The sequence below is a fragment of the Microtus pennsylvanicus genome, chromosome 4 (assembly GCF_037038515.1).
Source record: "Microtus pennsylvanicus isolate mMicPen1 chromosome 4, mMicPen1.hap1, whole genome shotgun sequence".
NCBI lineage: Eukaryota > Metazoa > Chordata > Mammalia > Rodentia > Cricetidae > Microtus > Microtus pennsylvanicus.
Genome location: NC_134582.1, coordinates 114,131,347 through 114,155,509, shown reverse-complemented (window position 1 = coordinate 114,155,509; position 24,163 = coordinate 114,131,347). Strand labels below are relative to the sequence as shown.

Here is a 24,163-nt window from a genome sequence, read left to right as displayed (position 1 = left end):
AACACGTACATGCTAACCAAAGCTCAGGTAAGGGAATCTCACGTGTAACACGGTACATGCTAACCAATGCTCAGGTAAGGGAATCTCATGTGTAACACGTACATGCTAACCAAAGCTCAGGAAAGGGAATCTCATGTGTAACACGTACATGCTAACCAATGCTCAGGTAGGGAACCTCAAGTGTAACATAGTACATGCTAACAAATGCTGTGTAAGGAAACATCATATTTAACACTGTACATGCTAAGCAATCCTCAGGTAAGGTAACACTATACACGCCAATGAATGCTCAAATATAGGAAAAGCTCAGTAGTGGAACCCTGCCTAGCATGGTGCACAAGGTTCAAGGTTCAACCCCAGAATCATAAAAAAAATAAAAAATAAAAACATGAGTTTACCAACAAGCTAGTTATTTCTTCTGAAGAGGAGCTGAAGAGCTAACTTTTCTTTCTTTCCTCCCTCAATTAAAATAAATTAACTACAACAATGTCCTGCCTATTTTGTCAGCCTTTCATATACAACAACGGCAGTCATAAGAACCACAGATGTGCATCACTAGAAAAGTCATCGTGAGCTTGGGTTGTAACTACTCCTCTCTGTTAAAAGTCCATGTTTTAAGCTTCAAGCAGTGATCTTCTACTTCTTCTTCCTTGTATCATTAGTCACCATGTGAAGATGAACACATCTGTAATTGGAATGCAACTTGTCATTAATTCAACCTTTTCCAGTAGTGGGGGGCTTTTTGTTTTTTGTTTGTTTGTTTGTCTCTTTGTTTTCCTCAAGGAAAGCTCTTAAGTCAACAATATTAATGCTGGTATGGTGATGTACACCTTTAATGCCAATACTTGAAAGACTGAGGCAGAGGGACCTCATGTTTCAGGACAGCCTATGAGACTAGTTCTAGGTTAGTCTGGGCTACATAGCAAGACTGTCACATAAACAAACTGGAATTACTATTTTAGAACTACAAAAAAAAAAATCAATCCTTTAAATTTGTTATTGTTGGTTTTTGTTGTTGTTGCTTTTTGGGGTTTTAAATTTTTTTTTATTTTTGTTGTTTTTCCAGACATGGTTTTGCTGTATAGCTCTTGCCACTCTGGACCAAACCAGCCTTGAATTCAGAGATCTGCCTGAACCTACCTCCTGAGTACAAGGATTAAAGGTGTGCGCCACCACCACCTGGCAGTCCCTTAAAATCTTTTGTTTGTTTTTTATTTTGTTTTTTCAAGAATGAGTTTCTCTGTGTAACAGCCCTGGCTGTCCTGGAATTCTCTTGGTAAACTAGGCTAGCCTCAAACACACAGAGATCTGTCTGCCTCTGCCTTCTGAGTGCTGTCATTAAAGGCATGCGCCACCACTGCCCAGCTTTGAGCCACCACTGCCTAACTGTGTAAGATTTTACAACCTTAAAGTCTTATGGAAAACAAATACATCAGAATAGGCAGAAAAGTTCTAGGTAAAAGGATGGGATTAGTAAAAGGGGCTAAGCCTACCAGTCACTCAAGCTATTCTAAAGCTGCAGCAACCAATACAGTAATGCCACAAGAACAGAGTTCTGGAAAGGACTATAGAATTTAGGGTATCTTAGTCAAGGTTTCCATTGCTATGCTTAAACACCATGACCAAAAGCAACTTAGGAAATGGTTTATCTGGCTTACAGGTTACAGTCCATCAAAGGAGAAGCCAAAGCAGGAACTTGGGAACAAGAACTTGGGGACAGGAACTAAAGCAGAGACCATGGAGGAATACTGCTTACTCGTTTACTCCCCATGCCTTAGTAAGTCTCCTTATATAATGCAGGACCATCTGCCACAGGGTGGCACCACCCACAGTTGGGCCCTCACATATCAACCATATACTTTTTTACAGGCCAATCTGATGGAAACATTTTCTCAGCTGAAGTTCCCTCTTCCCAAATGACCCTGACTTATACAAAGCTGACAAAAAAAACAGGACAGGCAGTCTTATGCATCTTTCATGTCATTGAGAAATAATACAGTATTTTGGCCTAGAGAGATGGTTCAGCAGTTAAATGCACAGGTTGCTTACAGATGACCCAGCTTCAATTCCCACCACCTACATGATGGTTCAAAACCTTCTGCAACCCCAATTCCAGGGATCCCATGCCCTCTCTTGCCTCTATGGGCATCAGGTACATACATGGTGCACAAACATGCATGCAAGCAAAAACACATAAACACATAAAATGAAAAAAAAATTAATGAAAAATGAAGATAGTATTGGGGAAATGAAATAATCTTACACTAATGTCTTCCCTACTTCATACTCCAAAATAAATTCCAAATATATCATTAGAAAAACTTCTAGTATAAAAAAGAATATATGGGCCTGAAAGATGATTCAGTGGGTAACGGCGCCTGCTGCCAAGCCTGACAACCTAAGTTTGATCAAGGTAAACAAAGAAGTGACTCCCCAAGCTGTCCAGGGACAAACACTGACGCACTGTGGCACTCACCTACTCACACACATACACACACGTATCCAAAATAAAGGGTTAAAAATTCTTATACATATCAAAGATAATCAGTTGATGAAACACTTGCCTTACAAGCATGAGGACCTGAATTCAATCCCTAAAACACACTTTAAAAGCTGGTGATAAACACTTGCAATCCCAGTTTTAGGGAGGTAGAAACAGAAGGCTCCCTGGGGCTTACTCGCTATTGGAGAGATCCAGAACAACGGTGGCATCTTCAAAGATTTAAGGATTCCTGAGGATGACACCCAAGCTTATCCTCCATCTTTACACATGCATACATACATGTATCTAAATAATCACTCGCATGTGAAACTGCGTAATATATAGCCCACACATTTCAAAACCTAAAAATCCAGTAGCTTATCTTTTCCATCAAATTTTAAAAAACTATCCTAGTGCTTTACAGTCTTGCCTGGCTACCCAGGTACCCAATAAAAACAACACTGTGCTTCTTTCCAGTTGTACATCTGCCAGTTCCATGGTTAGGAGAACACACACTGCTCTTCCAGACAGCCCAAGTTTCATTCCCAGCAACCGTATCAGGCAGCTCCAGCTATAGGTGGAATCAGATGCTTCTAGACTCTGAACATCTAGGCATCTGAACTCTAGGCATCTGTACTGACGTGCATATACCCAGACACACACATAATTTTTAAAACTCCAATACAAAACAAAAAGAGCAGAGGACATAAATCAAAGAAAAGGAAGTATGATTTCTAGACTCAGGTGCGGTGCACATGAAAGAGTCAATCAGAGAAAGACTAAAACAGAGCAAACACAAGAAACTTACTTAAATTCAATAGTAGCTATTATTATCTTCTAACTGTAGAGGAGTCTTCACAACCCCTCCATCATCCCACTCCATTTGCCCCTCACTTACTTTGGCATTGGCTGTATCGAAAATAGTTTCAATGAGTAAGATATCCACGCCACCATCCAGCAGTCCTTTGGCCTGCTCCCGGTATGCTTCAACAAGCTCATCAAATGCTGCAGAAAACAAATCACAGTCAGCGCATCAGAAACCCCCACCTTCTGAATGACACCAGGGTGTGCCAAGCTCAAGGCTGCACCTGTGAAACAATGAACGTTTACAAAGTAATTGCTTAAGGACAACACTTTGTGTAAAAACCAAACACAGTGGTAGGAAATAATCAACAAAGTTATCCTAAAATTCTGCCATGAGCCCACCACTTCTCATGAGCTACGAGTGGGAAGATACATTAAGTGGTTAACTGTGTACTCTATTCTCAACATCTTTTAAATAAAAACATCAATCACTCTTTCCATAAATCATCTTAACACATTAAGAGACAAATCTAAGAAACAGGATTTAGGGGCTAGAGAGATGGCTCAGCAGTTAAGAGTACTTGCCACTCTTCCAAAGGACCAGAGATAACGCAGCACCCACTGCCTAAAAAGGCTTCAACTGCCTATAATTCCAGTTCCAAATGACTCAATACCTCATCTGGATTTTACAGACGCACACGTGCACGCACACACACACACAAGTAAAAAATACAACATAATAAAATAAAAGAGATCTGGAAATATCACAGGCTAAATCTATAATAAAAAGTTATAAATTTCACTGCCCCTCATCCCCAGTTCAGAGAAGCCACCTCTCCAGAGGACATTTTTTTTGTTGTTGTAACTGTTTTTTTGAGACAGGGTTTCTCTGTAGCTTTGGAGCCTGTCCTGGAACTAGCTCTAGTAGACTAGACTGGCCTCAAACTCACAGAGATCCGCCTGCCTCTGCCTCCCGAGTGCTGGGATTGAAGGCATACGCTACCACCGCCCAGCCAGAAGACATTACTTTAGAGTATTTCAGGTTATTTCAGTATTTACTATTGTAAGCCTTTGACACAGACACAGTCACAATTCTGAGGTCTCACTTTGTAGACTTATAGATTGCTAAAGCACTTCACCAAGGTCCATGATCTACAGTATGTAATGAATACTCACTGACATTCCTATAATCTGGCCTTTCCACAGATGGGGAGACAGAAAGCGTCTTGTTAGTAGGGCCCAGAGCTCCAGCCACAAACCTCTTGATTCCTTTGGGAAAAGAAAAAAACAAAAGGAGTGAAATCACAATCTGCTCAAACTTTTTGGTATAAATCCTCAAACTCAAGGATCAAGTGCAGTAACACAAACCTATAATCTCAGTCCTAAGGAGTCAGAAGCAAGTCTGTGAGTTGGAGGTTGACCTGGGCTACCTACTAGGAATCCAACCCAAAATAAAATAAAAAGGGCTGGGACTGAGACTTAGTGGTAAAGTGCTTGCTTACCACACTCAAGGCACTCATCCTGGTTCAACTCCCCCAGTAAAGAAAAAAGGGGGTGAGGGCGACTTTTCCTTGACAATAAGGCTATAATCCTCTATAGCTCAGAAACCTAAAAAGTCCTAAAAGCCTAATTTTTTCAAAATTCATTTGAAACAAAACTACTGAACTAATTAATAAAAGGCTATTTAAGCCGGGCGGTGGTGGCGCACGCCTTTAATCCCAGCACTCGGGAGGCAGAGGCAGGCGGATCTCTGTGAGTTCGAGACCAGCCTGGTCTACAAGAGCTAGTTCCAGGACAGGCTCCAAAACCACAGAGAAACCCTGTCTCGAAAAACCAAAAAAAAAAAATAAAAGGCTATTTAATTTTTAAGTCACTGAGATGACAGATTCTCTTAACATATTTGTTCATGACTAGTAAAATCACACAATAAAAGGGATATGTACATATTATATTCAAATCACACAATAAAAGGGATATGTACATATTATATTCAAAAGAACTCTCAAACTTCAAATCCAAGTATTCTACATGCACCCTTTCTATTACAGCTGTGTTTTGGCATACTTTCTCCCTATTCTTAAGAAGGACCCAAAGTCTTGAATTTAACAAGGTGCCTCACATTAGAACATAATGTGAAATGTTTTATGGTACTACACTGCAGGCTTTTCACTAGAGTAAATACTATATTAGAGTTAATAATTAAAAAGCCTGAAATTCCAGTATGAAGCAGAATGAATATTGCTCTAGTCAGTTCTTTAAAAAACACACACACAAAAAAAATCTTGCCTCGGGGTTAGAGAGAGGATTCAATGGTTAAGAGAATTGGCTGTTCTTCCAGAGGACCTGTTTTCAATTCCCAACACATGGCAGCTCTCAACTGTCTATAATTCTAGTTCCAGGTGACTTGGCACACTCGCACAGAAATATATGCAGGCAAAACATCAATGCACATAAAATAAAGATAAATAAATCTTTTTTAAAAAATCTTGCCTCTAGGCCAGAAGTAAACTCGTTTCTGTAGCAGCCTGGAAAGTTGTGCTCACATACATATCAGAACAAAAGCCAGGAGTCCTAGAACTCATTACTTGGTGATTAGTAGCATAATCTAGACTGTGCTTTACAATACACAGGAGAAGAATGCCAACTAGCTAATGACGGCTGGGCATGACAGCACACTTCGGTGATTTTAGCACGTGGGAGGTAGAGGCAGGAGGATCAAGAGTTCAAGGTCCTCCTCTGCAACACTGGTTGAGATCAGCCTTGGGCTCCAAGCCTGCCTCAAAACAAACAGAGAAAAAAAGAAATTATTTCAGCCTATGAAAAGGTTCTTTATCTTCCCCAGTGCGGAATAATAGCGTTGACAGGTACCACCTCTCTGTTGCGGTAACGGGCTCTGCAAGTCCATGAACTTAAACATCTCTCAGAAACAGATTTCCTTGTAAACTGCTTTGGTCTTCTTCATTAATATGCTGTCAGTTACTTCCTAACAATTTCTTCCCATCGTTCCTGCTGGCAATGACTGCACACTTCCAAATCTTTCAGGGCTCAATATATTTCTTCTACTGCTTTCCCTGTCTCAAAGCCTCCCACTAGCAGCGTTCTGATGGCAGCTAGCCAGAGGCTGGTTATTTCAAGAACCACTTTAGTCCCAGCAAGATGAAATCAAATCTACATCCTTCTGTCAGCCAGGAAGAGCAATTGGGTCATCAGTAGTCTTCATGAGAAAATGCTCAAAAGGCAATCACTGCTTAAGTAAGTCAGGCATGGAGAATAAGGCACCTTTTGAAGGACAAAATCAAATACTCAAATAATAATCAAAATCAAACCAGCCAGTTGCTATTTAATAACCCAGTGATGTGCCTAGCTACCAAGTCAGGCTATGAGCATCATCAGGGTAAAAGAGAAAACCCTGAACCGGAGGTCCACAGGGACAGTGTCACTTCAGAGACACTGAATGCTTCTCTATGGTACGATGGGAAGTACCCTGCGAACAAGTAGATTATCTGCTCCCAAGCCAAACATGATGTGAAGGAAAACTGCACATCAGAGTTGAGAACATCAAAGAACTTGTGTGTATGCCACAAAGAAAGAAAATGTCCCTTACCTGTCTGCAGAGTTATCTCCTCAGCAGCTCTTCTGGCCACATCTGCAGAGCACTTGTTCATCCGGTAGGCCTAACATATCAACCACTGAAGTTAGTCTGCCCTGCTTTTCCTCCATTCAGCAAGGTATCTGTAACTAGCTAATTCTTAGTTGAACTCATCTGAGTGAAACCATACACTGTAAGGCTGATATCTGCACATCTACAAGGTCAAATAAGTTGATATAGCAAATAGTCCACAAACTGATAAAATATTTTAACTCAGATGTGGTAGCCTATAATCTTAGCACTGGGGAAAGCTAAGAGGGTGAATTTAAAAGTGTGCCAAGGCTGTCTTGATATGCTGTCTTGACAAAAAAATAAGATGAAAAAGTATTCAAATGGGAAAAGCAACATTCAAGAGAGGAAACCTAAGATTAAGAGTGCAGTTCTCATGGCAGATTTTCTTGGCCCTGATTTTATTACTGGACGATGATGGGAAGAAGCAGTTCTAAACTTTCTGTGCATTATTAACACCTTAAAAAATCCTGTCAGTAGTGGTGGCACACGCCTTTAATCCCAGCACTGGGGGGGGGGGGGGGGGGGGGGCAGGCAGATCTCTGAATTCAAGGACAGCCTGGTATACGTCGTGAGTTCCAGAACTACACAGAGACACCCTGTCTCTGGAAGAAAAAAATACGATAAAGCGGCCTGGAGAGATGGACCACTAATTAAGAGCATTGAATGCTCTTCTAGAGGACCTGAGTTCAATTCCCAGCATGCACATGGTAATTTACAATCACCTGCTAATCTAGTTCCAGGAGACCCAATACCCTCTTCTGGCTTCCACAGGCACCAAGCACACTCATAAGCACACAGATATATATGCAAACAAAATAATGTTTTCATATGAAAATGACTCACATATGCAAAGCAGTCTACAAGTGATGGGGCCCTTCAGAAGCTGTTCACACATCAACAGTGTTCCTAGATTTGTGATCTGCAGCAAGTCCTTTAACCACTTTGGCACCTCAAATTGTGCAATTAACAAACCAGAATATCCTGAAAACAGGATTGGGTGCACTGTGGCTCACAGCCCATCTAGTTGTCCATTTCTGCACTGGAACAGCCACAGCCATTTACTTCCATGTACAGGTTCACAGTCAGTGATCCTGCCTTTACCAAAGGATCCTGTTAGTTGACTATTACTTGCCCCCAAAAGCCAGCTGCAATGATGGGCTGTTACCCTAATAAGCAGAAGAGGTTCCAGCCATGATCCCTGAGAATTAGGATTAGAATGACAGCCACTTCAAGTGGTTCTGTCACTAGCAATCTCCAGTGCAATAGATACTAATACGCCATAAGCATATTAGACAAAAAAGTCTCACCAAGTGTTCAAGGCCATAATCAGCTTGGGCAATACAAGTGCTGCTGAAAGTGTTTGTTTCAATGATATCTGCTCCAGCCAGCAAGTATTCCTGCAACAAAACAGAGTAAGTCAGCTACTGTGAACTTGAGAGTCCATGGCCCCAATAATAAACACATCTTTTCATTTTGTCACCAAACATAAAAGACAATACCCTCAAGACTAGAGATGCAAGCAGGTGGAAGGATTTCACAGAAAGACATACGTAAGACCAGCACATAAATTCAAACAAAAATAATACATTAAGTTATGTAAGTTTAGTTACATTCCTTAAATTCTGGTTTTTTTGTTTTAATTTTTGGGGTTTTGTTGTTGCTGCTGTTTTTAAGGGAAAAAACATACAAACTTCAAGGGGCAGTGGCTAGGCAATCACTAGAATCCTACCTGTCAAGTTCCTTAAAGTTTCTGAGTATTGAACTCCTCATCTAAAGTATTAACACCATTTTCTGCCAACAGTCTATATGGTAATATCAGCCAGGACTTCAAGTGGCTGGCACACCCTGGGCACTCAGGAGCCACCAGCTCTGTTCTCCACATCTCAGTACTTTAACATAACTGATATGCACTGAGAACTGCACCGCCCCTAAGAAATCAAATTCTGGGTATGTTTTTTTCAGTCTGCACCTCCTATTCCTATATTTGCAACCTACCTGGAACACTGAGAACTTGATACCATACCACTCTGCCTGTTTAACCTGCCTTCCTAGTTTCTCTGTCTGGACAACATCTCCATCTCAGTCTGACCCAGTCTGGACTTCTTTATTTTCTAACAGTTAACAAACTTAGTCTTTCCTAAGCTGATGTTTGCAGAACTGAAAATGAAAGCCAAAATGAGCACATTTATAATAGTGGTCATCAAGAGAGAGATAACTAAAGTAACTTTTTTACATGTCATATGGCGCCTAAAAAGCCACCGTGTATGTCTATGACACGGGGAGGCCACCAAAGCACCACTGAATAGGAAAGCACAGTGTGTAAAGCATATTGCTATGATCTGAATGCAAAATGTACTTAGACTCATGTTTAAGGACTTGGTCCCAACTGGTAGCACTGTTTCAGGAGGTTGCAGAACCCTTAGGAAGTGGGCCAACCTGGAGGAAGGACCAGTCTCTCTGCTCCCTGATCAGCACACAGTAACACGATCAATGTCATGTAACAATTAACTGCTCCCTCCACCATAAACACTACCATACCTTTCTGCCACAATGCACTGTACCCTCTCTCGGAGCCAGATAGATAGATAGATAGATAGATAGATAGATAGATAGATAGATAGATAGATAGATAGATAGATAGATAGATAGATAGATAGATAGATAGATAGGAAGGAAGGAAGGAAGGAAGGAAGGAAGGAAGGAAGGAAGGAAGGAAGGTTGTTGCTTGAGTCATCTGAGAATTTCTACAGCAACATAAACTTAGACACCATCTTCCAGTGTATCTTCACAGGGTATTAATAGGCAAACATGAGACTCCTAATTTGTTTCAGGATTTATGGCTTTTTAACTAAAGTCTAAATGCTACAAAGGCCAAAACAAAAAACCAACCTCCCTCTGTCATCTGCTTATCCCAACTGACCAACTAACACAGAGTGTAACTTACCTGGTGTGAAATACCTGCTTTTTTAATAAATCACATTCTTTTCCCATATTGTCTAGAGTACAAGTCATGACAGTCTGAGCCTGATACATGAAATAACCTGAACGAATGCTTAAGAGCCTGGAAATAACTCACCTTATGAATTTGGTAAATAATATCAGGTTGAGTTATACTTAAGATGTCATTGTTGCCTTTCAGCGGCCTGGTGTGATCTTTAAATTCTTGACCTTGGAAATTTTCTTCATTCAGTTTGTACTGCTGGATCATGGTCCCCATTCCACCATCTAGCACCATAATCCTCTTCTTAAGAATGGCTTCAATCTCATCCTTCAGGGTTTTCTTCATCTCTCCTTTAAAGAAAGTAAAAATTGACTTCAAAAAATGAAAAAGAAAGCTATGTAGGGGATGTAGGTAAGTGGTAGACTCATGTATAAGACCACTGTGTTTGCCCCAGCACCACAAAGAGGGGAAAAGATAAGAAGCAGGGAGGAAAGGATTAGGAGAGATAAAGGATACATGAAGGGGAAATTCAGAGTAATTCATAACTCACAATATAGAGTAAGTAGACTTATGAACTTAGTTACTACAGCATTAGAAAATTTGCTACTTCCTTGTTTGGTTTTGTTTTGGGTTTTTGTTTTTTTTGGGGGGGGTTGTTTGTTTGTTTGTTTTGGTTTTTTGAGACAGGCTTTCTCTGTGTAGCCCTGGCTGTCATGGAACTCACTCTGTAGACCAAGCTGGCCTCAAACGCAGAGATTCACCTATAGGCTTAGTTACTTCTGTTTCAAAGTTCAGAGAAAGTCAACAATGTTTAAGGGGAATAAACCTAGGCCAGGCTGCAGACATCCTCAGAACTCTTGTTAATTCTGGAAAGCTTTTACAGTTGAAAACGCCGACAACTCCAACCTGACCTTTAAAGCTTTAGCTTCCACCGTCACCTCCCCACCTACTGCCACACCGCAGGGTTTCCGCACTCGTGTCTGCTCTGTCTAGGAAATAACCTCCTACCACCCTCAAGCTTCTCACCTCTCCCATGCACTCAGGAAAGGCCCCAGTTCCAGCCCTTCCCAACCTTATGGTCTAGTTTCTAAGAACTACTGGACGGTCACAAAGGAGGCTGACTGGAATGAGCCCACACCAAACCTCATCTTTTCAGCACCTCCAGCATCTGCTGATTCCACCTCTGCTCTACTTTAGTACCAAGTCCTTCTCATCCTCTTCACTCTACAAGTGATTAACCTAATCCTGTGCAAACGTCTTCTGTTGGAAGCACCTCAAGTTCCTCCTAAGGCTGGGGGTTCTTTCCTTGTCCATGTACCTATGACGATGTGAATGTAAAATGTACTAAAAACCTCAGGCATTTGAACACTTGGTGGTGCTGTTAGGGGAGCTTTAGGAGAGGCTGCCTTGCTGCAGCTAGTATGTCACTGGGGATGGGCTTTGAGAGTACAGTCATACTCCTTTCTCTGCATCCTGCTTGTGGCTCCTGCAGCAATGCCTGTCACTTGCTGCCACGCCTCCCCACCACAATGGACTCATTGCAACCCTTCTGTAGGCAAGCAACAGTAAGTAGTAACAGAGCACCAACAGAGTACATGCTCAGTAATACCCCAATACTTCCCATGGCCCCCAATCTACTTCCCATGGCCCCCTTCTCACCTCCAACATGCAGATTCCTCACCTTCCTGATACAGCTTCCTCTTCTGTCACTCTTCAGAAATTACTTTCTATAGTCAACAATAACCTACTGGTTACTGAAGACACGAATCTAAGGCCCAAGTTTCAAACTACCCACCTGACATCTTCTCCCAGAATACCCAACAGCTTCTCAATCTAATTTTCAAAAACAATCTTGCTGTATTGTTTCACTTCCCTATTTCTGTGAATGACAATGTCCTTTCCAGAAATGCAAACTCCAAATCTCAATATTATCTGACCCTTTTCTCACTGAAAACAACCACCTGTCTATTTGGATCACGAGCTCTACCAGTGTGGCCTCTAAAATAAATCCCACTATACCAAGCATACTCTACTAGTGAGATCCAATCTTAGTCCTCTTCAGCAAGGGCACTTTCATACCTGAAAAAAAAAAAACAACCTAGCTAAGTGTAGATAATAAACTTGTTTTGTTTCTACAGACAAAAACAAAGGTCTCAAGCAGCCCAAACTCACTATGTAGCTACCTCAAATTCCTGACCTGCTACCTCTCTCTCCCAAATGCTAGGATTTACACATGTGCCACCATATTTGGCTATATTCACTGAAAGTGATAAAACACTTTCTTAGAACAAAGTTAAGATCCTGTGAGCCAACCAAAAGAAATCACTTCATGAAAATACAAAGAAAAGGTAAGGCGGAATTAAGCCTATCTAACAAATGATAAGAAATAGCCCAGTCATTCCAGGTTATAATAAAAGCAAATTCAGATGTAGTACCACTTTGGAAATCTCCCAATGTCAATGTCCCATCAACTAGTAAATACTGACTCTGGTATGATTAAACTAAAAATGGCAAGGTGACAAAAGGCAAGTCATCTGGGTTTTAGTCTCAGATTCTCTAAGCAGCTACAGGATTTAGGTAAGTCTTCCCCAGTTCAGTAAAATGGAAAAATATCATCCCTGCCTTCATCAACAAAACTGTTTATAAAAGACTGTGTGTTAACAGCTGAACCTCTGAAGTAACATGTCATTAAATGAGACATCTAAGCTTGATATAAAATAAAAATTTGTTAATTATTCCTACTATCATACTACTATTATCACTAACTCTAAAGGCTTTCTATTAACAAGGCCAAAGCTATTAAAAAGCAGTATCTAAGTCTAAAGAAGTGGCTTATTTTCAGGTTTGGAAATGAACATCAATCTCGTAGAACGAAAACAACAGTCTGTGAAAACAACTAAAACATGTTCCAAATGAGAAAAATCAGGACCAAAAACCTTATTTATATCCCCGATTGATAAAGTTGTAATTCACCCTAGAATGAGACCATATGAGCACAGGGTGTGACATTAGGAGAAAGGTCACCCATGTGGAATTTCTCTAAGAATGATACTCAGACTTCCTAGGGTGAAAAAGTGCAATCTTTTCCACAGATAATAAGACATGGCTTTTGGCACCAGGCAAAGAGTCAATCATTATTCTATTCTTTACATGTCTTTCTCTGTATAGCTCGGCCACTGAGCAAGTGCATACATGTAGTAAATCAAACTGTGCAGATTGCCTTCATTTTCATGCAAATACTTTAAGCCAGGCATGGAGACATGCACCTTTAGTCTAAGCAATCAGGAGGCAGAAGCAGGCAAATCTCTGAGTTAGAAGCCAGCCTGGCCTACAGAGCAGGTTCCAGACTGATTGAGCTACACAAAAACATCCTTCCAGGCGTAGGGACCGGGATGGGTGGGGGGCAGAAATGGTATTTTTCAATGGGGTCTCTACTGTACTCACATTTCAATCAAGAAATATGAGCTTTATTTTTTTTTTCAGTCTTAAAAGACATTTCACTCCCATAAAATAATTCAGTCCCCACTGATGGAGGAAAGTCATTGGTTAAGTAATAAAGAAACTGCTTGGCCTCACAGGTTAAAACACAGGTGGGAGGAGTAAACAGAACAGAATGCTGGGAGGAAGAGGAAGTGAGCTCAGAGGCCATGCTCCCCTCTCCCGGGCAGACGCCATGAAGCATGCTGCCAGGTCAGATATGCTGAATCTTTCCCGGTAAGACTGATGCTACACAGATTATTAGAGATGGGTTGATCGGGATATGAGAATTAGCCCGTAAGGGCTAGAGTTAATGGGCCAAGCAGTGTTTAAAAAATACAGTTTGTGTGTTGTTATTTCTGGTGTAAAGCTAGCCATGCGGGAGCAGGGCAGGACGAAAAGCAGGCCCACAGCTCCCACTACACCCCACACATGAAATTCTGGGATCTTGTTTGTTGAGTCACATGTATACAGATAAGCATGAGACCACATGTACACATGTTTTTTAAAAACTAACCAAAATATGGGGAGGGTTATGTGTTTTTGTTTTGTTTACTTGATAAATTTGTTCTATAATTTATATGGAAAACTTCTATGACTTGACATAAAGGAACTTAAGTTCCAAAGACCCAACTTGTATGGATGGGAGAGAGAAGATAAGTCAGTGTGTGTGTGTGTGTGTGTGTGTGTGTGTGTGTGTGTGTGTGCGCGAGAGAGAGAGAGAGAGAGAGAGAGAGAGAGAGAGAGAGAGAGAATTAGAACCAGTGATATCAGGAATTCACAATATAATAATATATACTACCAGCTCAGTACCTGTAATTTTTTGGTTTGTTGTTTGCTGTTTGGGACTTGGGGTTGGAGTTGGGGTTTGGGTTTTGAGACAGGATCTCATTATGTAGCTTTAATCCTAAATGTTGGGATTAAAGATGTGTACAACCATGCCCCATGATTTCTAAGATAAGTCTGATTTCATAAAAACTAAAACAAAAGCACAGATTATAGTTTAGAAAAGATTCTGCTATGTATAAAACTAAAAGGGATTATTAACATCTAGAATATATATATTACACAGCTTGTGTAATACAAAGAAGCCAAGAGAGCAAGAAAAAGACAAATATAGCCAAGGATGAAATGCTAGGCCTTGGTGAGGGAAACCTATAATCCTAGCACTTAAAAGAGGAAGGCAAGAAGATCAGGTTGTACTTGGCTACACAGCAAGTTTGAGGCCAGCTATGAGACTTATCTTGAGAGAGAGAGAGAGAGAGAGAGAGACAGAGAGACAGAGAACTAGATTAAGAAATTCTTACATTCATTAGCTATCAAAGAATTCAAACAAGATGATAGATAGCTATTATTCCCAATAGACATGCACTCAAAATAGTAAATAATGCCAAAGAACACCCGAACCTTCATGTTTGCTTGCTGGAATGTAAAGCTAGAGCCATTCTGCAAACCAGCCTCTTTCCTGGAATGTAGATACGGAGAACCATTCTGGAAAGCAGCCTTACAGAGCTCAGTTAAATTAACCACGCAGAAAATACAGCAATTTCACTCCTGGATATGTTTTCCAAAAAGAAAGTATCACATTGGTCCATATGAGAATGCATATAGGATATTGGTAGAAGTGGCAAGTGGGGGCAAACTCAGAAAATTTCAACCTATATAAAATGTGGTATTAACTCCCTAGGAATACTACATACATGTCAATAACTAATATACTATGGCAATATAGCTGGTTCTTTTTTGTTTGTTTGTCTTTTGGGATTTTTTTACTGTTTTTTTTCGAGCCAGGGTTTCTCTGTGTATTGCTGGCTGTCCTGGAATCACTCTGTAGACTAGGCTGGCCTAGAACTCAGAGATCCCCCTGCCTCTGCCTCCCGAGTGCTGGGATTAAAGACGTGGGCCACCACCACACAGCTAGAGCTGGCTCTTAAGAGTAGAACAGTGAATGAAAGAAAATAAAAGGCAGAAACAATTAACTACCATATTTATGTAAATTTCCGTCTTTGCAACAGCTCATTCATTAGATACCATAACAACCAAATACCCACGCATACAAATTTTGAGATCTACAAGGACATACATAAATATATGGATACATATCCAAGAGTCTACAGAAGCAATAGAATAATGAGTAGCAAATACAAATAGATAAAAAGTACGCATAACCAGCACTCGGAAGGCAGAGGCAGGCAGATCTCTGTGAGTTCGAGACCAGCCTGGTCTACAGAGCTAGTTCCAGGACAGGCTCCAAAGCCACAGAGAAACCCTGTCTCAAAAAACAAAAAAAAAAAAGTACGCATAATAAATAAGTAGGAGTTAAAGGCAAAACTCTGCAATTTAGTTCCTTAAAAATCTATTGCAGCCAGGTGTGGTGGCACATTCCTGTAATCCCATCACCGCCAGAAGCAAAAAGATCAAGCCTTCAAGGCTATTCTTGGCTTTATAGTGAGTTCAGAGGACAGCCTTGGCAGTATTAGACCCTTTCCCAAAACAAACAACAGCAAAATCCAAGTCTGCATCATCTATATGCTTATTATCCTTAAAGAACAATGTACGGTTCATCACTTAGAGAACCTAAGAGGTCTTCCTCCAGAAGCCTTAGCCTAAGCACACAGGATTTTTCTAGTAGGCGGTTATCTTTTACTAGGCCTAATTACCATTATAGTTGAGCATTTCTAATTGCCATCAGAGTCTTCTCTTAAAAGTAAATCCCCTCGGGCCAGTGAGAAGGCTCAGCAAAAGCACTTACTGTGTAAACTTGTTGACCTGAGTTCAATCTCCAGATTTCCCACAGAGGGAGGAAAAAACAGACCTCCTGAGATCACAACCAACACGTGTAAACCAGCACACTTGAACAAGATCCCCCATACATACAAACATTAAGACTTAAGCAAAATCTAAAAATTAAATTCTCTTGATGATTATCCTTTCCCTTAACATGGTGGGCATTCACCAAAATTTTACTCTTCTGTAGATCTAGAATATTCTGTACGTTTTACAACTGACTAGGCTAATACTATATTTGATCTTGGAACACACCTTTTAGGGTAAATAAAAAAAATGGTTTCATAATATCTCTTCGCAGATGATCAGAAATTGTTTTATGTTTAGTATCTATATATGTAAATAACTGTTGTATAGAAAAAAGTACCAAGAACTGTCAGCCCAATGAGATCACACAGTATTTTCCCCAGTTTGAGTGGCTCCCACATCATTTTGGGGTTTAGGGTTTTTCGTTTTGTTTTTGGTTGGTTGGTTGGTTTCTTTTTGGTTTTGTTTTTCCTTTTCCTGACTTGACCACTTTTTTTTTTTAACCAGTGCCATTTATATTCACAGCAAACATTCAAAAGGATAAATGTAGGACTAACTGGTTCGGGCACCGATCGGAGCTGAAAGGTACACCAGTCACGCGGCACCTGAGACTACTCTTAAAGCCTGGGGGTACAGCTCAGGGTAAACCACCGGCCTAGCATGGACAAAGCATTACAGCACATCCCCGCATCCCCAGCACCGCAAACAAGTAAACGCCAAACAACTAAAGAGTAAGATGAAGATATAAGACAGTTTCTAATAAGCGAATACAAGCGGCAAGCTCTAGAGAGAGAACAGCCCTACAGTGGGTGTGCAGAAGCACGTCCCTTTGCACAGAGCAAAATGGAGTAGGGTGAAGAATACTCTTCTTTCTACACTATAAGCAAACGACCTCAGTGCTTTCCCAGCAGTTTCCTACTCTAGCTGTTTTGGCGATCTGCCCCCACAAGCCCCTTACAGGATACTACTTCATTTGGGGCCTCTGATCTCTAGTCTAACTGATCTGCTAGACTTTGCAAGCATCTGTATACATATTATCTCACTCTTGAAATACATTTCTTTCTCCCACCTGTAGTTAAGGCCCAGGAGACGACTGGGCTGCTATCAAGTCACTGGCTCATTTATTCGTTTTTCCATTAATCATTCATTAGCTAAGTTCCTAACAACAGCAAGGATGAAACCAAGAAACCACTAGAAGCTGTAGTTGAAAAACTTTCTCACACAAAATTCCTGCTGGCCCACAAGTCTCCTTCCCCCAAGAGACACAATCAGGGATTAAGGTTACTGTCCCTCCCTGCCCACCTGTTGGAAGGATTCATTCTTGGGTTTGACACTTGCAAGGCAAGCATTCCACCACTGAGCACAGACACAGCTCAGGGCACATCCAGCTTTCAGGCTCAACCTTTAAAGATCAAGAATCCAAGGTCTCAGGCAGTGGCAGCGCAGAACTTTAATCCCAGCACTCAGGAGGCAGAGGCAGGCAGATCTCTGTGTGTTCAATGCCAGCACGATCTAGAAGAGCTAGTTCCAGAACAGACTCCAAAGCTACACTGAGAAACCCTGTCTCAAAAAAGTCAAAGATAGATAGATAGATAGACAGACAGACAGACAGGATCTCATGTAACCCGAGCTGGCCTTAAACTCACTATGCAGCAGAGAATAGCCTTAAACTTCAAATCCTACTTCCACGTCTAATTTTATGCAGAGATGTAATTAACTAAACCAGGGCTTCCTACCTGCTGAGCAAGCACAACCTCGGAAGTCCTTGCTGCTAATTCGCACACACCTCCCACTTGCTATAGGAATTTCTGCCCAAATTCTTAAGACGTGCAAAACTTAATCATTTGCGATTACTATCCCACCTCCTAGCCCTACCCCTAGGTACTAGGAGTCCGGTCAGCACACGGTCAAGCTAACGCTGGAGTTCGCAGAAGGAAAAAGAGTAGAAAAAGAAACTTTAAAACCACGTGGTTCAACTGCCTTAGCGACCTCGTAGCATCTTAACTTTCCTAGGGCCGACAGCGCTGGGTAAATATTTACTGAATACGGGCGTCGCATCATACGGAACGTCCCCCACCCCCACCCCCGCCAAAGACAACGCTCGCCGTTCCGGTACCGAGCGCACGTAGGCGGAGAAGGACCCAGAAAGGACCGCGGCCCCGCTCCCTCTTCCCCCACCCCCGGCTGCGTCTTCGGAGGGAGAAGCACCTGAGGAGCTGAGGCACCGACGGATCCGCTCGACCTGGGTGGAGGCGTTACCAGGTTGCGACAACGCAGGCGACACGCCGCCGCCCAGCGTCCACCTCAAGCAGGGAAGGCGTGATCGGAGAACTGCACCGCGGGCGGCTCCAGCCAGCGCTGACTGGCCTGACGAACTGACCCACGAGACCCAGGAGCCTGAAGCTCCAGAGCCGCGGGGCCTCCGGGTGCGCCGCGGACAGGCACTTCTTACGGAACTCTCAAGTGCAGAGCTCGAGGTCACCCGCGCGACCGCAATGACAACGTGGAAATGGCCACACGCCGCTACCGACCTCGGCTACGGCCCCGTTAGGTCTAGGCTCAATCTAGGCTCCCGCGGGAGGACCCGCCCCCTCCGCGGCATGTGATTGGTCTTTATCCGCTCCTCGCCGTTGTGTATAGGCTGTGGGTCGCAACCAATCGTCGAAGGCTTTGCTCCATGGCCCTATGGGAGATGTAGTCCTGACTACCGGATCCCTGGGGAGGCCTGAGTATTTTTTTTTTTCCTCTGGGTTGGGGAAGTGTCTCGCAAAGGGGCCTCCAAGTTCTAGTGCAGGGATCCATACTGTGGTGTTGGCCTGAGCCACTGGTACAGTATCAAGGACCAGAACCTGAAGTCAGAAAATTAACTTTAGGCCGGACAGTGGTAGCGCAAACCTTTAAGCCCAGCTCTCTGGAGGCAGAGGCAGGTGGATCTCTGTGAGTTCAAGGCCAGTCTGGTCTACAGAGCGAGTTCCAGGACAGGCTCCAAAGCTAAAAAGAGGAACACTGTCTCAAAAAACAAAACAAACAAACAAAAATATTAATTGTATCTTATTTTTGCTGGCACTAAATATCTTGTCTCCCTCATACATAGAAAAGAAATACTAGAAAGGAAGTGACTATTAGTTTACAGGATTACAACAAGGATTAAAATAAGATCCTGTAAGTGCACCAATTCAATATAGACTCTTCCAGATGCCTCTGCCTGAATTCTCCCTCATATCTACAATAAAACCCACTCAACCATATTTTGGAGTGGTCATGTCCTTATTTTTCATTCATAAAGCATCTTGATTTATAAACTTATCAACACACTTTGAATGATAAGTGGTAATTGAAGAATTAGTCTTTATACTCTCAGCAAAATCTTCTCCTATCCCAGGTCTTCCATGTCTCTTTCATTCTTTCCTATCTACTCCCTTCCAAGGCTGACCACCTCTGGTAAGGTGTGACAAACCGGTCACCACACAGCCCAAAGTATTTCAGCAAGGCAACGAGTTTTATTTCTCCATTATTTTTTTCTGTTATTTATTCTGTATTATTTATTTCTGTATTTTTTGTGTGTGTATGTGTGTGTAGCTGCATTTAAGACATCAAGCAAACCCAGGGAGTAAGTGCCTACTGGGTTTTTAATCCTAACACAAGGTGGCTTTATGTTCTTGTGAACTTGGTTAATTTAAAATTACTCAGTTAATAAGAAGGATGCATTTTTGAGCATAGAGTGTAACCTTGAGCTCATGTTTTGATTTCAAGAAGTGCTGACCCTGGAAAAACCTGATTTTCTGCCAAGTAGCTTATTAACAATTTTTAAACACTTTGTCCACTGGGTGTAGTGGCCATGCTTCCAGTTCCAGCACTCAGGAGGCAGGGCAGTTGGGTCTCTGTGGGTTAGATGCCAGTCTGCATAAAAGCTCTGTGCAGGGCAGGGTCACATACAACGTGACTATCTCAACAAACAAACGGACACAGAATGGAGTTTGTCTTACGTATTCCCCTCTGCCAGAAAAAAATGGTCCAGAGACTGGAATCATAGCCCAATGTTTAAGAACACTTGCTGGTCTTACAGAAGTCCTGGATTTGGTTCTCCCACCCACTTTCAGCAGCTCATGACACTCGCACCTCCAGTTCCAGCAGATCTGATACTCTCCTTTGGCCTCCAATGAAATTGGATAATAAAATAAATAAAAATAAATAAAAGGAGAAAACACAATACATTTTGTTTACATTTCCCACATAAGGATTCTATATATTATACATTTTATTACAATTCTATGTATTATATTCATCATTATACATTTCAAAGATTTTTATTTTATGTATATGAATATATGCTTACGTGTGTGTATATATATATATATATATACACACCTTGTGCATACAGGTACCTAAGGTAGCCAGAAGATGGCACTGTATCCCTTGGAATTGGGGTTACAGAGTGTTGTGAACCATCATGTGGGTAATGGGAACTGAATTTGGTCCTCTGCAAGAGGAGTCAGTGCTTTTAAGTGCTGAGCCACCACTTTGACATAGATTATAAATTTTAAAGTTTGCCAGTTGGGTCAGGGGTACGTGGCTTATACCTATAATGTCAATGCTTGGAAAGCTGAGGCAGGAACTTACCTGTTTGAAGCTAGCCTGGGCTACTAAACAGTCTGTGCTATAAAGTGAGACCTCCTCTCAAAAAACAAAACAATCAAACAAACCAAAATTATATACAGTAACTTGGGAATATTATGCTTTCTCTCCTTCTGTGAACAGTCTTGCTATGTAGCCCAGGCTAGGCTGGAACTCATAATCTTACTGCCTCATTCTTTTAAGTGCTGAGAATCTGGACCTTTACCACCACCCCTGCACCCCACCCCTGTAACCCTACCCCACACCACCACCCCGTGCCCCCACCCCTGTACCACTACTCCTGGCTCCATGTATCTTTTTATTTTTCTAGAAACCTAAAAACATGAACAAGAAGCTAAATGAAGCCTATTTCTAAAATTAGTTAGTACTCTGTGTGACTACTAGAATCCTGACAGAAAGATTACATACATACATAATATTATTATAGATCTTGAGATAATATTTATATCTTAATAAAAGCTTTAAAGATTTAAAAATAGAGGATTATGAGATTATTGGCAATAGACTAGTCCCTTAATTTTTTTTTCTGTCCCATACCGAGTGGCTCATTTGACATGAGACAGAGATTTTGGACTTTCCTTTATCAAGCATGCTTGAGTTTAGAGAAGGAAAGAGCTGTGTTTCACCTCCAAAGTCAGCTTTGACTTTTTAATTGAATGGGGACCACAAAAAGACCATTTGCTTTTACATTGTAGCAAGAAGCAAAAGCAGGAGTTTGGGAAGATTTATGAAATCGTACCCTGTTGGAGGTATACTATACCATGAGCCCAATTTACTTTTTTCTGGGGACATTTTCTCCTGATGATTCATCCTTCAGATGACTCATTTGTCCAGTGGACTTTAGATTACTTAGTTGGATGATTTTATTATCCTGAAAAGAAAAAAACAAAACCCTGTCCCAACCCTAATTTGGGGGAGTTCCTTTTTTGGCAAGTTATATCGTATTTAATGCAAAATGTTTTTTTGGTAACAGAAAAGTATTGTTTTTAATATTTTTTATACCTGATCAAATGAAAGGCATTTTTTAGTCTTATAAATTAGTTTGGACTGAATGACCAAGCTGTTTGATGAATTATCATCTCTCCTAATCAAGAAGTCTCTCTTGTTCGAATCTAATCTTTATCAATTTTTGGTATCCATACTTTTCTTCTTCTGTGGAAACAAAAACAAAACTTCTTCCCCAACATAACACATATCCTGGCTTCCACTCTAATGTTGACACCTCTTTAAGATATTTATTATTATAAAGTATGATTTAATTCAGCAGTTTTTCCCTACCATAGCATGTCTCTCCACAGTTGTCATTCCTATTTCATTAGCATTAAAAAAAATTAAAGTTAATAAAACACTGGCAATCTATCTCTAGGGGTCTTTATTACCCCTTATGTTTATTAAACATATCTTTCTTTTTTTGATTTTTGGTTTTTCAAGACAGAGTTTCTCTGTGTAACAGTCTTAGCTGTTTTCAAACTAGCTCGATAGACCAGGCTGGCCTCAAACTCACAGAGATCTGCCTGCCTTCCCTTCTTCCAGGATACTAGGATTAAAGGTATGCACCACCACCACGTGGCTTCTGTCCTGCAATTTTTGTTTTATCTACTGAAGCTGTTCTGTCCTTGATCACATCTAGAGCAATATGGTTTTCTTTTAATTGATATTTATTGAGCTCTACATTTTTCTCTGCTCCCCTCCTTGCCTCTCCCCTCCCCCTTCAATCCTCCACCAAGGTCCCCACGCTCCCAATTTACTCAGGAGATCTTGTCTTTTTCTACTTTCTACTTCCCATGTAGATTAGATCTATGTAAGTCTCTCTTAGTGTCCTCATTGTTGTGTTAAGTTCTCTGGGATTATGGTTTGTAGACTGGCTTCCTTTGCTTTATGTTTTAAAAACACCTATGAGTGAGTACATGTGATAATTGTCTTTCTGTGTCTGGGTTACCACACTCAAAATACTGTTTTCTAGCATAAAAACAGACAGGAGGACCAATGGAACTGAATCCATTAGTCCTCCTGTCTGTCCTTAGGCCAGTACCAGGCTGTTTTCAGTACTGTAGCTCTGTAGTAGAGTTTGAAGTCAGGAGTTGTGATGCCTCCAGAAGTTCTTTTATTGTACAGGATTGTTTTGGCTATCCTGGGTTTTTTGCTTTTCCATATGAAGTTGAGTACCGTTCTTTCGAGGTCTTTGAAGAATTTTGCTGGGATTTTGATGGGCATTGCGTTGAATCTGTAGCAGTACAGTTTTTAATAACAGACATTAAGTTCTTTAATTGCTCTTCTCATTGGAGTTTCTCCAATGCTGACAGGGGATTATTGAACCAAATTTGATATTGGGGTCTGCAATAGGCCCCCCAAGGTGTTTCCCAATGGCAACAGGTTACTATGTCTGTCCCTTGTTGATCTGTTTTCATTAGTCCAATGTCAACCTTTGCCATAGTTTCTGCAAAAGCTTCTGCAAAAGAAGGCTAGGGCCTTCTATTTGGATTACCTCAAAAAAAAAAAAAAGCATTGTTTCTAGGAACACCTTGCCTACAATCCTTTTCAAGATGACCTTGCTTATCACAATTAAAACATCTGACATTCTTATTTTCTTAAAATATTTAGAAATCACTTCTGTCAAAGTAGCATCATAAGAGTGAGATCCAATATCAACTGTATTTATAATCTATTCATCTATTGGTGCTGATCTTTCCTTTAAAGGCCTAGTCACCCTTTTGCTTTCTGAATTAGCATTTTCAAAAGCCAAAGATTCAATTAATATTTGCCTGATTTCTGGATCTGATATCATTCTATTTACAGCTGAAGTCAATATTTGCAAAAAAAAAATCAGTGAAGGCTTTTGGGGCCTTGTATAATTTTAATGAATGACTCAAACCTCTTTTGTGATTCTTCAACTATGTCCCAAGCATTTTAGACTGCAAACCACATAGGGCCAAGGTATGGTCATCCAAATCACATTGTCTTTGCAAATCAGCATATTGGCCTTTACCTAGAAGCTGACCTTGGGAAATATTAATGCCTCTACCCATATTTTATTGTTCTATGACCCTAGCTTCCCAATTCCACCATGCTCACCATTGTAGGAGAACCAGTTTCCAGTATTGCTGTAGCTAAAATTTTCTAGTCTTAGGGAATAATTCTATTCTGAGTTGCCTATGAATTTAACATCTGCTTCACAAAGGGTGAGTATATGAAAGGATGACTTCCTTAAGTCTCCTCAAATCTAATATTTCTATAGGATTTTATATATTAACTTTAATATTATAAAATATATAATATTATATATCAACTTCTGCATCGCCTCAGGAGAGCCTATCACCTGCTGGTCATTCTTGCATAGTAATTGGATAAA

At 41.0% G+C, this 24,163-nt stretch overlaps 1 protein-coding gene across 2 annotated transcripts in view; it reads right to left on the bottom strand.

The window, feature by feature from the left end:
- Mtr (5-methyltetrahydrofolate-homocysteine methyltransferase) overlaps positions 1-18,765 on the bottom strand; it is an 85,701-nt gene extending 66,936 nt beyond the window's left edge. Inside the window, exons 1-6 of one of the 2 annotated variants that reach the window (XM_075970220.1) lie at positions 18,388-18,765; positions 10,024-10,238; positions 8,255-8,344; positions 6,891-6,960; positions 4,463-4,555; positions 3,381-3,487 (exon numbers count right to left, since the gene is read on the bottom strand). In XM_075970220.1, the coding sequence (XP_075826335.1) occupies positions 3,381-3,487; positions 4,463-4,555; positions 6,891-6,960; positions 8,255-8,344; positions 10,024-10,233 (570 nt within the window). In that variant the 5' untranslated portion in view covers positions 10,234-10,238; positions 18,388-18,765. Of the gene's footprint in view, positions 1-3,380; positions 3,488-4,462; positions 4,556-6,890; positions 6,961-8,254; positions 8,345-10,023; positions 10,239-11,547; positions 11,633-18,387 lie in introns of those variants that run through there. The other variant, XM_075970221.1, reaches the window with a different exon arrangement.
- Between the last annotated feature and the right edge of the window lie 5,398 nt (positions 18,766-24,163).